The sequence below is a fragment of the Podarcis bocagei genome (assembly GCF_964188305.1).
Source record: "Podarcis bocagei genome assembly, chromosome: 1".
Lineage (NCBI taxonomy): Eukaryota > Metazoa > Chordata > Lepidosauria > Squamata > Lacertidae > Podarcis > Podarcis bocagei.
Window position 1 is genome coordinate 77,839,917 of NC_138125.1, and position 15,972 is coordinate 77,855,888.

Here is a 15,972-nt window from a genome sequence, read left to right on the forward strand (position 1 = left end):
CTGTTGCTGGCATCCATCTGTCTCGCCTTCTTGACCATTGGACCCTCTATTGGTCTCATCTACTCAATCCATTGGGATGTGTCCTTGCATGCAGGGGAAATCCCTAATTCACTGAGGGTTAGAGACCCATCAGGTACCCTCACCTGGCCAGTCGAATCTATTTTCTGGGGTGTGACCATTGTCACATACTGACAGCTTCTAGGACCCACAGGTGAGAGCTTAATGCAGGATGGAGACCAAAGGTGGACAAACTACCTCAGGAGAAGCACAACATGTCCCCCTCCAGAAGTACTACCCAAAATTAAAAATGTTGGGTGACAGATAAAATCGGATCACAGGCCTGCACCATGAACTATCTTTTCTGCCCTTAAGGAAGCTCTTCCACCAATGGTCTGAAAGTCTTGAATTGAGTGAATAGGATTAGCACGCTCTGTATTTCCTTGCAGGGTACTCCAGTGGCATATAGTGTGGAAAGAGGTGTTTGTGGAGAATGAAGGGGTCAGTAGCCTATCCAGAAGCCAAAAAGCAGGTAAAGTAAGCAGGCAAGAGGATAGATATGCAAGGATACAAAGAAGGGTTTTAAAATAAAAACAAGGAGAAATAAAACTATATTAAGTTCTTTCCCCTCTGTGCACAAATTACTACCAGTGAGCTGATTTCTATCTGTGAACCATCACACAGCACTGGATCAATAGGTCTTCCAGTTTCTCGTCTCCCTTCTGCAACTGCTCTCACACCTCTGCTTCAAATGTTGCCCCAATTCCCTTGGGCAGATATTGGGGACACACAAGGAAAGAAAAAGGCCCTTTGCACAAGTAGATGCCCACTCACACTACACTGAATGGACCTCCCAAGGATGGTTGCGCTTATCAAATGGGCTCAGCAATTTCTCCATCTCTTCTTTGGCATGGCAGCAGTTTTCCAGCCTAAATAAATGCATGAAAGGTAAAAGGAAGTATTAAACAATTTTTTCAGGTGATGGTGGTGGTATCACACTTTCCACTTTGAGGAGCAACTAGCATCATTTTCATGTAACCTCTTCTAAGGCTATGGTGCTCAGGATTCTTGTGCTTCTCCTTGCTAGTCAAAGGTTTTGAACTGCCTCTCCTAAATGCTGCCTCTGCTCCAAACCTTGTTATTTTCTACACACACACAACTTTGTCTAGAGAAGAACAGAAGGCGTGCTGTACAGAACCTGGCCAGCTTGTTCACAGCATTCAGGGGGTTACTAGTGTAGATTTTCCTTTGGATTGAGGCAGGCTCATCATGTTGTGCTTTCTTGGCTACCTTGAGGCAAAGTGCATAGTTTGAACTGGATTTATGCTGTTTACTGTTAAGATAAACTGGTTCCATGATTGGAGCTTGGCATTCCTGGAGGAGGAAGAGGTCAAGTGGAATGTTTACAGTTGGACCACTTTGAGAAATAAAGATTTAAACAGTGTTTTCCACGGGTGCAAGACTCTTCTCTCTTTATGCTCCTTTGGACTGAGCAATATTTGGTGTTTTGAGGCATGACTCAGCTTGAATGAGGCCCAGAGGCAGAGAAGCCAGGCTGGGCATGGTCTCTAAATCAGGGCTAGATGGAAGAACACCTAGGAAACTTGTATAGACCCCCTTTAAGCTCCCTGAAGGAAAGTTGGACTATAAATGTAATAAATCAAGGCCATGAAGTTTAGTAGGCAGAAGCATGCTTCATTGGATGCAAATAATGCAAAATACTGTAAAAATGTTCAGTAGAATAAAATGAGTATCTGGCGTAACATATGCTTTAGCTTCAACTTCTCTCCCCTTCTGTGTTAACCTTACGGGGGGGAATATGAGTGTGTGTGTGTATAAACAAAATGTTTTTTGTGTAGAATATAGAAAGAATAAACATACCAAGATTGCAGTGCGCGTGTTTATGTCCAAAGGACCCACCCTGACTTTACCTTTATTGTTTTTTTTCACAACAGCTTATAACTCCTAAACCCCCAACATTTCTCATCCTACCTTTTCCCATAAGAGCTCAGAATGCTTCCTTTGTGATTCATTGGATTCATGTACGGTTTTAAATATTTTAAGCAGCAATCTTTTAAAGTGGACACCTCTGGTACAGAAGGCAGCATTAATTGATCACCTGGTAGAGGGAGGCTTACATCAGCTTGGGCATGAACCCAGATTTCATTATTTTTACCAGGAAAAGGGCAGGGGTGCAATAGCATTTTCAGGCCGTGAACAACTAGCCTGGAGCTGTATGCCTTTTCCTTTGGTTACCACTGGCCTTGTTCTTGCAGGGATTCTAACAGCAGGTTTCCTTTGTTAATAAAGGAAATTGGATTATGCAGTATGAAAGAGAAAGTTATTACAAAAGATGGGAGATGAGTTTATATAACCTACACCTCAGTTTGTAATTCAAGGCATTGTTTCCTTTTCCTTTTCCTTTTGCAGGAAATCCAAGGGAAAACCAAATGGTAAAAAGCCAGCACCAGAAGAAAAGAAACTCTACCTAGAGCCGGAATACACAAAGTCAAGGATTACTGACTTTGAATTCAAAGAGTTAGTCATGCTACCACGGGAAATAGACCTTAATGAGTGGTTAGCTAGCAACAGTAAGTATCATGATATTTATAGTAACTGAATATTCCTGCTAGATAGTTTTCATGCTAGTAGGATTTCTAATATATATATTTTTTAAGGAATTGTAATGGGCAGAGGATGTTGCATTTGGATACCAACTCTTCCACTTTGCAAAACAAATAAGTTCAGCAAGGTGAAAAGTTTCTCCTTTCACTTTGACATTTGCACGAGACATTCAGTTTGCTATGGAATACGTTTCTAAAAGCTGATGATTATACCCTTATTGTAACTGGAAATCAGCATCCTAAATGCTGAATACAAGCCTGGATGACTTAAAAAAAATCTGGTCAATGTTAGAAGACACAAAGTGCTAGGGCATTTTAAGCCCCTGCTTTAGATGGTGCCATCTGTGTTCCTTCACGAATGGAAACATCAGTGGCCTCCTTTGAACCATTCAGGCTGGTTTTGGTCTGCATGGCCCTCTAGGCATATATTGAAAAGTGCTAATGAGACCTGTTTGCTCCAGTTGTTGTGCTGCCTGTGAATAATTTAAGTAGTGCTTCTGATTAGAGCTCTCCACTGCCATTTTTGAAATGCAACAAAGAAATAACAAAAAAGGCCTTGGGGAAAATAATGGATTTTGATACGCTTATTTTATTTTCATTTGTATTCTCTATGCAGCTTAGGGTTAAAGTTCTCCCCCACCTATTTTACCCTTGCAAATAGCCCTGTGATGTAGGTTAGGCTGAGAGTGTGTGACTGGTCCAAAGACAGCCAATGATCTTCATTGCAGGGCATCATGGGGCCGGGGGGGCAGCAGGATGGCAGGGGAGCTGGTGAGCAGCAGAACAACTGTCTGTCCCTCAAAATGCCAGCTAATCAAGTTTTGGAGCTGTTCCCCCCAGAAAGCTCAACAACATTGGGTGATCTTCTAAAAAAAACTCTGTTCCAGGTGATGGAAAGGGTTGCTATGCCACAGATTGCACGCTTCAAGCGAGGGAAAATTTAGTGATTGTTGTTGGGCTAATTGTGAAAATGTTCAAGTGAACCACCAAATCCAGTGTAATTATGCAGCTCCTTTCTTTCTGCAACCAAAAGTTCAAATGAGTAATGGAAACACTTTGGTGTCTTTTTCTCTTTCAGCAACAACCTTTTTCCACCATATCAATTTACAATATAGTACAATCTCTGAATTTTGTACGGGAGATACATGTCAGACCATGGCAGTGTGCAATACGTAAGTGATGTCTTCATTTGTGGTATGGTGATGGCTTAGACTATTCTGCTCCAGTGTGAGGGATGGCGAGAAGTGGAAAGCTTTCAGACTTGACTGCAAAAATGCTTAGTGCATGCTAAAAGGATGACCAAAGGGATTGGATGCAAGGAAGAAGAGAAAAGTCCAAATTTGAATCAAATATTAGCTGTCAGTGTTACTATTATTGAAATAACAATTTTAGAAGAAATAACAGAATGATTTGCTGCATCTGGCATGTGTTTTGTTTTGGGCCCTTACCCACCACCCTGTAAAATAATCCACACTTGCAGTTTTCTTCCTGACCTACAGTTCTATGGTTCTGGAACTGAGTTCCGCTTTATTCAAAGCTCTGCCCCCCCCCCCAAATGCAACATGGAAGTACAAAAGGCCACTTTTGAGCTGCTAGCCTGGGGGGACTTTCTTAACCTCAGGAATGATGGCTGGGCACCCAGCCATTCTGCAGACAACCTTCAAGTAGTGTAGCTGCCAAAGCTCTGAAGTGTTGTGAACATGATTTGGCAGTTTCTCAGGGACCAGGGAAAAAAATGCTCTGCTCCTAGTGTTTTATCTTTGAGGTTGACCATATCTTTCTAAAAGTAGTGAACTGCTGAGAGTGAAAAGAAGCATTGTTTCTCTATCATAATCTTGGAAAAAGAAAACATCGTTCAATCATATGCATGTAAAACATAAAGCAAATAGTTTTTATTATGTTTTTATTGAAACAAGAATGTAATTCCATTCAAATGTAAGAAAAAATTGAGAAACTTTAATAGTGGTATTCCACTATTTCCACCTGTGCTTCTTATCTGCCATTGATCTGGCCAACCTGCACTTTCACGCCTCTATGATCCAAATTCAGTGTCACACTATGGTGAATGTTGCATCGGTGCAAGCGTTGCAGCTTGTCAGATGGAATGACACCCCCCCCATTGTGTACTCTTCTGGGGGATTCTGTCAACCTCCCCATGGCCAGTTTTGTAGGGTGCCAAGAAAATCTATCCAGGACCCTGCTACCAAAATTATTTAACCTCTCATAGCTCTGAGCATGTGACATCGCCACACTGACTTCTTGCATAACCAACACTCCTCTTTTGCCCTTACCTTGAAAGCCCCCCATGACATCTCCCTGAATTACCTCTTTTGTATCCTAGTCCCTGCTCCTTCAGCTCCACCTTTCTACCCTGTATGCTCAGAACTGCCTCCCAGAACACTTGCATGAGGACACCTGTCTTGCTTCCTAAAATTTTTCTAGAACAGTGAACACATTATTTGAATGTGCATCATTGGGTAGCCAAAACAGCACTATCCATGCAGAAGTCATTGGCAGACTTGGGAAAGCTCCAAAGTTTGCAGAAGAACAGTATTTAGGCTGGAGAGAGGGGAGACCCTAAGAGTATAAAAGACCACCAAAAACTGCCCAGTGAAGACTGAGCATGTTTAGTGGCCACATGGTGCTGGCTGATTATTGTCCAGGGGGGAGGAATGGAGAGGAGTGGAATGGAGTAACTTAGAAGAGGGCCTGACTGAACAGAAGTGCTTCACATTTGCTTATAGAGCCCAGTTGTCCCTTGTTAAAACCTACCTTTTCGGTGATGCCTTTAGCACACCTCCTAGTTCCTATATTGTACTGCAACCAAGCACAAGCACAGATTACTGAAACAATTGCATATTGTCTCCACTTTGTGTTTCACTTGTGTTTCGGATTGTAAGCCCCTTATGTTCTATAAAGAACTATGCACAGTGATGGGGCTATATAAATCAATAAATAAAATGTTCACAAGATGATTGCCCAGTAAAATGGCAGTCTTTATGCGCTATGAAATAGCATTTTCCTTTAATGTTCCACACATGGACTAAAAAACGTCTAGTAAAACAAAAATATGTACAATTATTTGGTGGTTTTGAAATGTGACTTCAGTCTCAGTCCCATAGGAAAGTGGTGTGTCACATTTCAAAACTGATAATAATAAGCAAGGTGAGGCTATTCAAACCCTTTTTGTCCTGTGTCTGGTAGTTTAAAATCTACAGTGCCAGAACATGGAAGCATTTCTAGTTCTCATTGCTGGGGTAGCAATGTCAGGTTAGTTAATACAAGAATTGGCTGGATCCCTAAATCCAAAGCATGGGGCTAAACATACTCTCCAGCAAGAGATAGCCCCCAGCAGAGTATTAAAATTACAAAAACATGCAGAACTGTGAAGCATGGGAACAATAGGCGGTTAGACCTTTTTAATATCTCATTTAGTTTGCTTACAGCACCCCCCTGTTTCTAACCCTTTTACAGTGTACAGATCACACCGTTTAGTAAGCTTAAATGTTTTACTTACAAACTCAAAAGGTCAGATTCATGCATTATTCCATGCAGCAGAAAGAATACCACAAATAGAAAATGCTTGGGTTACAAAATACTGCAAAATATTTCAGAGCATGCAGTCTGGGCTTGAAGCAGGCAAGCCCAGACTTGTTGCCTGGTCGGCTTCACGTGGTGGAAGAGAATGAAGAAAGAAGCTTTACTTCCTTCTTTACTAGAGGAGAGGGAGCATGGTGTAATTGAGTCTAGGAATACCGTTCTGTTGTCTTAACCCCTTTATGCTATGCATTAACTAGCTCTAAGCTTGCTAGTTACCGTATTTTTCGCCCTATAGGACGCACCGGCCCATAGGACGCACCTAGTTTTCAAAGGGGGGGGGGATCAAGGAAAAAAATATGACACCCCCCCCCCCGCAGCTCTGGGAGCAGTGGACAGGCTGCACACAGCCTGTGTGCTACTCCAAGACCTTCTTCCTGCTTTTGCGGGAGGTGGCGGAATTCCCCACCACCAGCCTCAAACCCAGGTTGGAGAGTAGCAGGAAGGCGTCATGCGCCTTCCTGCTGCCCCCCATCCTCTGGGGCTGGCAATGGGGGAAGCGCTGCTTTCCCCACCGCCAGCCTCGAAGCCGGGTTGGAGAGTAGCAGGGAGGAGTCGCACGCCTTCCCGCTGCCCCCCCATCCTCTGCGGCTGGCGATGGGGGAAGCGCTGCTTTCCCCCACCACCAGCCTCAAAGAGCAGACTCTCCTGGCTTCGCGTTGCTATCGCTGAAGCCAAGGAGCCTGCATTCGCCCCATAAGATGCACACACATTTCCCCTTCATTTTTGGAGGGGGAAAAGTGCGTCTTATAGGGCGAAAAATATGGTATATTCATCTGCAATTTCCCACACTCATAGGCAGTAAGCTATTCACCTTATTTACTCTATGTATACCTAACCTTCTTTCAAAAGCATTTATGCTACTGGCCATTGCATCATGTAGGAACTAGTACTGGAAAACTACTAAAGTTCTGGAAAAGTGAAGTTGCAGCTGTTTGGGGATAACAGGAAATAGGCAGCATCTGGGTGCAATTCTGTTAAGTTGTTGTTATCAAACTAAACAGAGTGACTGTTTTTCCTGTGCTGTGGAGCAGTTTGCAAACTAGCTCTGCTTCATTTGAAATTACTACTCTGTATTTCCCCTTGCATAACCTCTTCCTTGTCTTTTTTCCCATTTTTAATTGTGTTAGGGGTAGGGGCGAGGTAGTTGCCTTGGTAGTTGCTTCTGCATAAGAAAAATATATGGGATCTGAGGGCATGTTTGCATTTGTTTGCTCCAGTATCCCTCCTGCTCAGTTTCGGCAGTCTTTCCACATGTCATTCACTTTTTCTTCTGCAAGGAAGTCAGTGCAGCTACAGCAGTAGCAGTAGCTGTGCTTCTATCCTGGTTTTGGTTCCACTCATTGCCTGCCCTTTGTCACATCCTTTTCAAGCTTCATGGATGAGTGACAATATGGCTGATCAATGTAGGTAATGTGATGACTTGGTCGCTGCTGGTCATTCAGCTGTTGCATGGGAAATGCCTGGCCCTATAACGGGGGGTATATTTGTACGTGGCTGCTCCTTATAGAATTCACCTCTGTTTGTGACTGTATTACCCACCCTATCTCTGGAAATGAGGGCACACTTAACTCTGTAGGCTCAGTGCTGCAATACATATTCTCGGTTGTCAAACCCCTTTTGGGAATAACTAGAATTTTGGGTCGTTAGCGCACGTGAACAGCCACGAATGAAGCTTTAGTTTTTAAGTTCTTCTATTTCCCTGTGGCTAAAATGGACATGCCTCCTGCATTTTGCCCAAAGCAGGACTTTCCTGTTATACTGCCTGGACCAAAAGGCAGTTGTGGCTCTCCTTGCCCTCTTGAACTTTAAGACAGTTTTTGTCTAGAAAATCTCTCCACTATGCGACTGTTGCAAAGTCATGCTGTGTAAAGACAAACAAGTTTAAGCTTGGACTTTGCAGATCAAGTGAGTACAGTGAAGTCCTTATGTATTTGCTTCTGAAGACTGCTGTGTTCAAAGTAATGTTCATGCTGTAAAACACCACATTTTTGGCTCTATAAGACGCACCCGACCATAAGACGCACCTAGGTTTATAGGAGAACAAGGGGGAAAAAACCTCTCCCTCTCTGCTCAGCGCCTCTCCAGAAAAGCGGGAGGAGAAACGGAAGGAGCTTCGCTGAAGGGGCGCTGCGCAGCTCTCCCTCTGTGCACAGTGCCCCTTCAGCGAAGCGGCAGGAGAAGCGGAGCCCCTTCCATTTCTCCTCCCGCTCCGTTGAAGGGGCGCTGCACAAAGAGGGAAAGCTGTGCAGCGCCTCTCCAGCAAAGCAAAGCCAGGAGAGCAAGAGGGATCGGTGCACAGCGATCCCTCTTGCTCTCCTGGCTTCAGCGAAAGCTGCGCAGCCTGCATTCGCTTCATAAGATGCACACACAGTTCCCCTTACTTTTTAGGAGGGGGAAAGTGCGTCTTACAGAGCGAAAAATACGGTAAGCATTTGACCAGCAAAGTATTCAGTTCTGCTTTGCTCTAGACAACTCCTTTTTCAGATGCAGGCATCATTAGCATTAGTCAGTTTTTTAAAATACAGGTATCAGTCCAGTTTGTTCTGCTGAAATTGGTTTCCCATTCTCAAGCAGAGATGGAGGTGGCTGACTAGAGAGAGAGTTCAGCAAGACCCAGGGGAATCATGCCACAGACCAGACCAGCCAGAAGAGAATGGCCCACTGTTGCTTCTCTAGAAAGTGAGCTGCCCCTGGGAAAGGATTGTGCTCTTGATACTCTGGGAAGTACAGCTTTCTCTCTTTAAAATGTGACGGCTGAGATCAGGAACCTCTCCTAGAGGTTAGCAGACTGAGGCTCAAGCGCACCAGGATTTGACAGCTATGGAAAGGGATAGGCATAGCCAGAAATGGCACCTGCTGACCTGTTACAATAGAGAGCTATTTTGCCCTTTATATTCATGCCCAGTGTACATGAGCTCTGTTCTCAAAGCACTCTTCTGTTGCTTTTGTAGCTACTTCAATTCAATTCTGTTTTCTTGAGATTGACCTAAAAATGACATGGGACTGACTTTCCTCTTAGTTCAGTACTTCTGACCCTGTTAGGCCAGGTTGGTTTCTCTAGCACACAGCATCAGTGGTGGGGTCACATATGCTCAATCTGTCTTGGTTTAATGAGAAAATATACTTTGCAGTGAGGCGATAGTGTGACTATTGAAACTGTCGTCTTTAAGACTTTCTTGAAAGTTACTCGACTGGGGAATGATAGATAGCAAGCTGCTCTGCGGGCAAGGATGCAATGGTTATGCAAGAAGCACATATTCTTGAAGTTGGGAAGGAAACCTTGCCCTTTTGAAAAACACAGCCCAGTCTTGTTTTATGGCTTCCTCAATGACTCACTGGTGCTGGCAGTCCTTGCTCTCCCAAGCAGCCTGAATTTGGAGACATTCTTCATTTAGGTTGAAGGACAGGATTTTAAAAATATTTCCCAGTAAGAATAAAATTATTCTTTTTTCTTTTATATTGTTTGGCCTTGTAATCAACAATTGCAAATCTGTTGCCTGAAGAACCAATATAAAATTATATTTTTGTTTAAACCCTTAACACCTAGCTCCTGCCTGACCCTCTTGATTCCCTCCTCCTTCCTGCACTCAGCTGATGAGGCTGTGCTCGCAGTGCTACACATTCTGTATGTAGTTACCAGCAGCAGGGTCTTCAGTGTGGTTGCACCAGCATAATGGAAGATGGTCCCCATGGCAGTTAGACAGGCTCCTATTATAATGTGTTTTAGATGCCTCTTGAAAATCATTCTTTTTCCTCAGGCCTCCCAGCTGAATTGATTTGTTTGCTGAATTGTTTTAGTTTGATGCCAGTTTGATCTACAAGGAAGGAATGTTACTGTTTTGTTTTTTTTAAAAATTGCTATGATTTTCATCTTACGTATTGTCCCACTCACTGTTTATAAATGTCCCAGTATAGAATAAAGTCTTTAAAAAGGATAACATGACAATGAATACTGATAGCTGGTGCTGCTTCAGTATAAAAACCTTTAGAAGGTTCCCCATTGCTATATGTAAAACGCATTTGGTGGTTGTAACAGTCAGCATCTGAGTGTCTAAATCCAAGGATTATTTAGATGATGGTTAAAGGCTGGAGTAAATTTAAAACTCAAAACACTTACTGCTGGTGGTAATAAGAACCCTGCAGCTTCTGAACTCTGCTCCTTAAATCTCTAAAAGAGATTAAAAACCCACTTGTAGATTTAGAATCAGGAGTGTATTCTTCCAGTATAATCTAGTGAAACATACAGCAGTACCTCGGGATGCGAACGGGATCTGTTCTGGAGCCCCGTTCGCATCCTGAAGCGAACGCAACCCGCGTCTGCGCGGGTCGCGTTTTACTGCTTCTGCGCATGAGTGTGACGTCATTTTGACCGTCTGAGTGCGCGGCAAAACCTGGAAGCAACGCGCTCCGTTACTTCCGGGTCGCCACTGAGCGCAACCCGAAAATACTTAACTTGAAGCACATTTTTCCTGAGGTATGACTGTAGATGGCAGGTTTGAGTGGTAGCTTGAAGGAAGCTTAGTCATATGCATAGCTGCAGACAACCAAGAGAGGTAAAAGCCTACTTTATGCACAATAAGATATATAGCAGGGAAAGCAGGATTGATATAGACAGAATTATTTCTATGGTAACCGTGTGTAATTTACTATTCTTACTTCACTATGCATTACTGTAGTTATAGCTACTGCTTACAACTGCTGTTACCTATTTGTTTTTAAATGCAAACAGCAGTCTCTCATCTACTTTTGTGCTCCAAATGAAACTCACTTCTTTGAAACAGCCATTTCCTTTGGGAGGATTTCTTCTCAATGCGAATAGCTGTTCCAAAGTGCAACTTTGATCGGGCCGTTGCAGCTTCATGGCTCAGGCCGAATGCCCATCTAGTCCAGTAATGTGTTCTCACAGTGGCCAGCCAGATACCAATAGAAGCCTGGAAGTGGAGCTCAACCTGTGAATCCCAGCATCTGCTGCCCAGTGGCATACTACTTCCAACAGTGGAAGTAGAACAGCCATTTTGGTTTGTAGACTTATCCTCCGTGCATTTGTCTAATACTTTCTTAAAGCCACCCAAATTGGTAGACACCACTACATCTTTTGCGAGCAAATTCTGTAGTTTATGTGCTATATGAAGGGACACTTTTGCCTTTCCTGAATCTTCCAACATTCAGCATCGAGAGCTAGTCTATCAGGAACTCCACATAGGAGAAAAGTGTTCAGTTTCCCTTGCTTGCTTCAATCACAGTAATTACCAGCCTCTCCCCAAGTGACTGCTGTTTGCATTTTTAAAAAAAAAAAAAAAAAGTGGGCACATAATGCAAGAACGCATTGTAACATCAGTCTGGTTTGAAGCTGTGTAATAACTGTTACAAGTATGTTGTTAAGTTTGTCTTGCTATAGTGCCCTCTCCTGACAGCTGATTTTATTAACACTCTAAACTTTGCATTATGTATAGTCTTTCTACACACACTAATATTCTGTTGCAAATCAGTCTGAAAGCTTGAAATTCTGTATTCACTTGTCATACTTTGTCACAAGATCACTGGCATACTTTTGGCCTGCATTTCAATAGCGCATGGACCTACTGACTTGGATGGAAGATGTTATTTTGATGACAGCTCAATTGACTTAGGCTGTGGCAAAGAATGAATTGCCAATTGAGTAGTCCTCAAAATAAGAGAGAACTGATCAACTTCAAGAATGGTCAGCAGGCAGGATGAATTTGTGCAAATGTTGGGAGGATGAATTTGTGCAAATGTTGGGAGAAGCAAGAGCTGCGTATTTTGCAAGAGCAATACCATTCTGTTTCAGTTGGTCTCCGTAAAAATTCTAAATAACATTATCTGCTTGGTCCAACAGCAAACCTGCAAATGAAATCTTTATAAGCACTGGTAAAAATATCTGTGCTTCCAGGCTTTTGCTGATGTCTAATTGCAGAAGATGGTGTTCTTAATATGCCAGAATCACAAATTGTTACATTGAACAATAATCAAAAATTTTATGTTCTAAAACACTTTTGTTTATTTTGTTGAGGATGCAAAAGGAAAGGCAGTATTAAAATGCTGACCTGAGAGTCTGTTTGTTTAAGCATCTGGTGTTACATCACCAATTAAACACCAGCTCTTGGGTTCAGTAAGCAAAAATACAGGACCTCATGTGAAATTTCTAGCTCTCCAGGGAGGACAATTTATGACTCTGCTTGCTTTGGTCTACATGGAATTAAACTTCTAGGACAGATAATAATACATTGCTGTTAATTCTCTCCACAGACAATACTACTGGTATGATGAGCGGGGAAAGAAAATCAAGTGTACTGCTCCTCAATATGTTGACTTCGTCATGAGTTCAGTGCAGAAGCTAGTAACAGATGAGGATGTCTTTCCTACAAAATATGGTATGTTGCTTCACAGAAAAGATTTTATTCATTTAATTCACAAAAATTATACACCTAGTGATTAAAAAAAACCCTCAAAGCGGTTTACAAAGAGAAAAAGACCCAGTCAGAGTTTTATGGCTTTGAAAAAACAAGCATTACTTACGTATAATTACTGATTGTTTGTAGAAGTGATAAATAATATGTGAAACTGTATATTAAATGCAGCTTCTTCAAACTACTTTGATCAGTGAATAATCAAATGAAACCAGCTTCTAAACGTATGCCATATCTCTGCTATTCCTTTCTATACACATACCGTATTTTTCGCTCTATAAGACGCACCAGACCACAAGACGCACCTAGTTTTTGGAGGAGGAAAACAAGAAAAAAAAGATTCGGAATCTCAGAAGCCCGAACAGCAAGAGGGATCGCTGCACAGTGAAAGCAGCAATCCCCCTTGCTGTTCTGGCTTCTGGGATAACTGCGCAGCCTGCATGCACTCCATAAGACGCACACACATTTCCCCTTACTTTTTAGGAGGGAAAAAGTGAGTCTTATAGAGCAAAAAATACGGTAATTGTTTTTTCTGGGCCAGTAGCTGGATGACATGGGAACACTTTTCTGGCTAAATGTGAGGATGGTTTGGGATCTGAAACATTAGCCTCTCCCAAAGACAGCGATTCACCTAAACAGCCCTGTTGCAAGGACATATGCTTGTAGAACAGGGCTTTCTCTCCCTTGCCCCCAATTGAGGGTTGGAAGAATCCCAAGAAAAAAATATGTTGGGTGGGGGTTCATTGCTTCTGGCATGTTAAAATGCCTGTGAAGAGCTTGATGTTGAATTTCACCAAAAAACCTTTCAAGCTTCCTGCTAGTGGGCAGAGGCCTAATTCCAGTGCAGGGAGTTAAGCAAATGTTGCCTTACTACTAGAGTGCTTTGATGCACCACTGAACATTATAATGGTTCTTTTTCTCTCTCCTGGCAGGCAAGGAATTCCCCAACTCTTTTGAGTCTCTAGTGAAGAAGATCTGCAAGTACCTGTTTCATGTGCTAGCCCACATCTACTCCTCACACTTCAAGGAAACGTTGGCACTGGAGCTGCATGGACATTTGAACACACTCTACATACACTTCATCCTATTCATCAGGGAGTTCAACCTGGTGGACCCTAAAGAAACCACCATCATGGACGACCTCACGGAGGTCCTCTGTAGCACCAGTGGGAGCAGCAGCAGTAATGGGAGTGGCAACGGCAGTGGTGGCAACGGCAGCAGCAGCAGCGGCGCAGAAGCACAGAACCATGTGAAGGAGAGATGAGTCTCAGCAGGAGCAAAACTAATGCTAACATTTTTTTAAAAAAACAAAACACTCTATATTCTTTGTGTGTATGTATATGTGCATATTGTGTATATATATACAGACATACACAGCCATGACAGTTTAAGCAATTATGCTGCCACCACAGGACATGTAGACGTATGGAGCTTTCGTTTAAATGCATCATCCTTGGCGAGAAGTTGCACCAGTTCTATTTTATTTTATTTTTTTCCTTCTCCTCCTTTCTTTTTCTCCCCTATCAGATGGATGATGAGTGCTGTTTTTAGAGAAGAACCACATTTTTTTTTTTTTGAGTTGGGCTACCGCTTTGTCTTCTTTTGTTCTGCCCACATCCCCTCTCCCTTGGTGGGGTGGGGGTGGGGGAGTCCTTTAATGCAAGCCCCTTCTGTCTGTCTCTCTCTCTAGGATGGTGGTACTGCCATTTTATAAATGTTATAAGAAGTGACTTTTACTTGTAAAGTGGCTTAAGATGCAGATATTTTGTTTTGGGGGTGGGGGAGGGCTTGAGATTTGTCTTGTTTCTCCTTAAAACGGCCCATTTCCTTTCCCACCCCTTAGGCTTTTTGCATCTAGCCCTTTGCTGGCTTGTACCGGGAAGAGTTTTGCCTCAACTAGAGTAGCAATAAGACTCCCACTAATGGATGTGGCTCACCAGTCTACCTGGTGTCATCAGCATGGGAATCTCGAAAGAGAATCTACAAACCTGTTTTGCTTATTGCTTCTAGTTCCTCTGCCCAACTGCCCCCCCCCACCCCCGGCTTCTCCTTCCCAGACACAAACATCAGAATTAAAACAGTGGGGAATTGAGCCTAAATGCAGTGGTTGAGCAGGGGAAGCCTGGGGCAGATGGAAAGGGGCATACAGTGTATCACCACCTGTGCTAGAGAGATGGCTGTTGGCATATAATTATATTGTTGGCTTATTTTAGTTCATCTGTCCAATAATAATAAAAAACTTCTATCAGGTATAAGTGTTCTATATGCAATGTCACATCATTAGCCTATTTGCTTCAGGGTGTTGAAAGATTATCTGTTTACAGTGTGGGAAGTTGTTAGCCAAGGTGTGTGTACTTTGCAGTTTCCAGACAAAGTTATTTTGTGTAAGTATTTGGCATTTACTATTATTTATTTCTTTATAAACTATCAGGGAGGGTGTATGGCATTAAGCACAACACTATTAAAAACAAGATACCGGTAATTATTAAAATGACCGGCTAACCAGGAAATCAATTAAACAGCTACAAGGCCTACTGGTGTAATAGCTCTGGAAATCTCTGCTGCAAGAATGCACAGCATGGGAGTGGCAACATTAATGTAAGGCCTCTGTAAGAAGCAACAGCCTTCCCCCAGATGACCCCAGTGATTGAGCTGGAATATAAGAGCCTCAGGTGGTATTTATCAGGCCAAGTACAGCCTATCTTGTGCTTTTGGACCAAAGGGGGCAGCCCCCACACAGTGCAGACAAAACTGGTACAAGACACTCTTAGCCACAAAGGTCACTGGCTGTGAGAATTTTAGGACATACTGAGCTGCATTCAAGAAGTCAACATGCTTCCTCTAAGAACATACTTTGAATAGTTAAAAAAAATTAAATAGAATTTTCTGGGAGTGGACAAGATTGACCAACAAATTATATAGTAGGATGACTCTTCAGGGACCCAGGCTTCTCTTTGTAGCTGTTTTGCCATTTTTAACAGTTCTGTTACATCGCAAGCCTTCTAAATTAACAACTTTAGAAGAGTGATCTTGCTTTGAGGAAAAGGAGACGTTTATACTCTTTCCCATCTGGTACATGAGGTTGTTTTGCCATACTTCATATTTCATGATAATACACATTTAAAACATTTATCTGCCTTTCCTTAAAATGCTAAAAAAAGAAATGACTAAGAGCAAGCAGAATACAAAAAGGAGCCATTAATAAGGCATTTTTCTCAACACAGTTAATGGGAAGAGTGCAAACTTAGTACCATCCATGGGTCAAAAAGCCTCTTTAGCCACATGACAGAAGACCATTAAGAAGAGCCTCCCTCAAGAAGACA

The 15,972-nt window shown here is 42.6% G+C and overlaps 1 protein-coding gene across 3 annotated transcripts in view; it reads left to right on the plus strand.

The window, feature by feature from the left end:
- The window catches only part of MOB2 (MOB kinase activator 2), a 104,887-nt gene extending 89,983 nt beyond the window's left edge, over positions 1–14,904 (plus strand). For all 3 annotated transcript variants that reach the window (XM_081205692.1, XM_081205691.1, XM_081205690.1), the window contains exons 2-5: positions 2,428–2,588; positions 3,700–3,793; positions 12,489–12,613; positions 13,582–14,904. In XM_081205692.1, the coding sequence (XP_081061818.1) occupies positions 2,428–2,588; positions 3,700–3,793; positions 12,489–12,613; positions 13,582–13,913 (712 nt within the window). In that variant the 3' untranslated portion in view covers positions 13,914–14,904. The remainder of the gene's footprint in view (positions 1–2,427; positions 2,589–3,699; positions 3,794–12,488; positions 12,614–13,581) is intronic.
- The last annotated feature ends 1,068 nt before the right edge of the window (positions 14,905–15,972 follow it).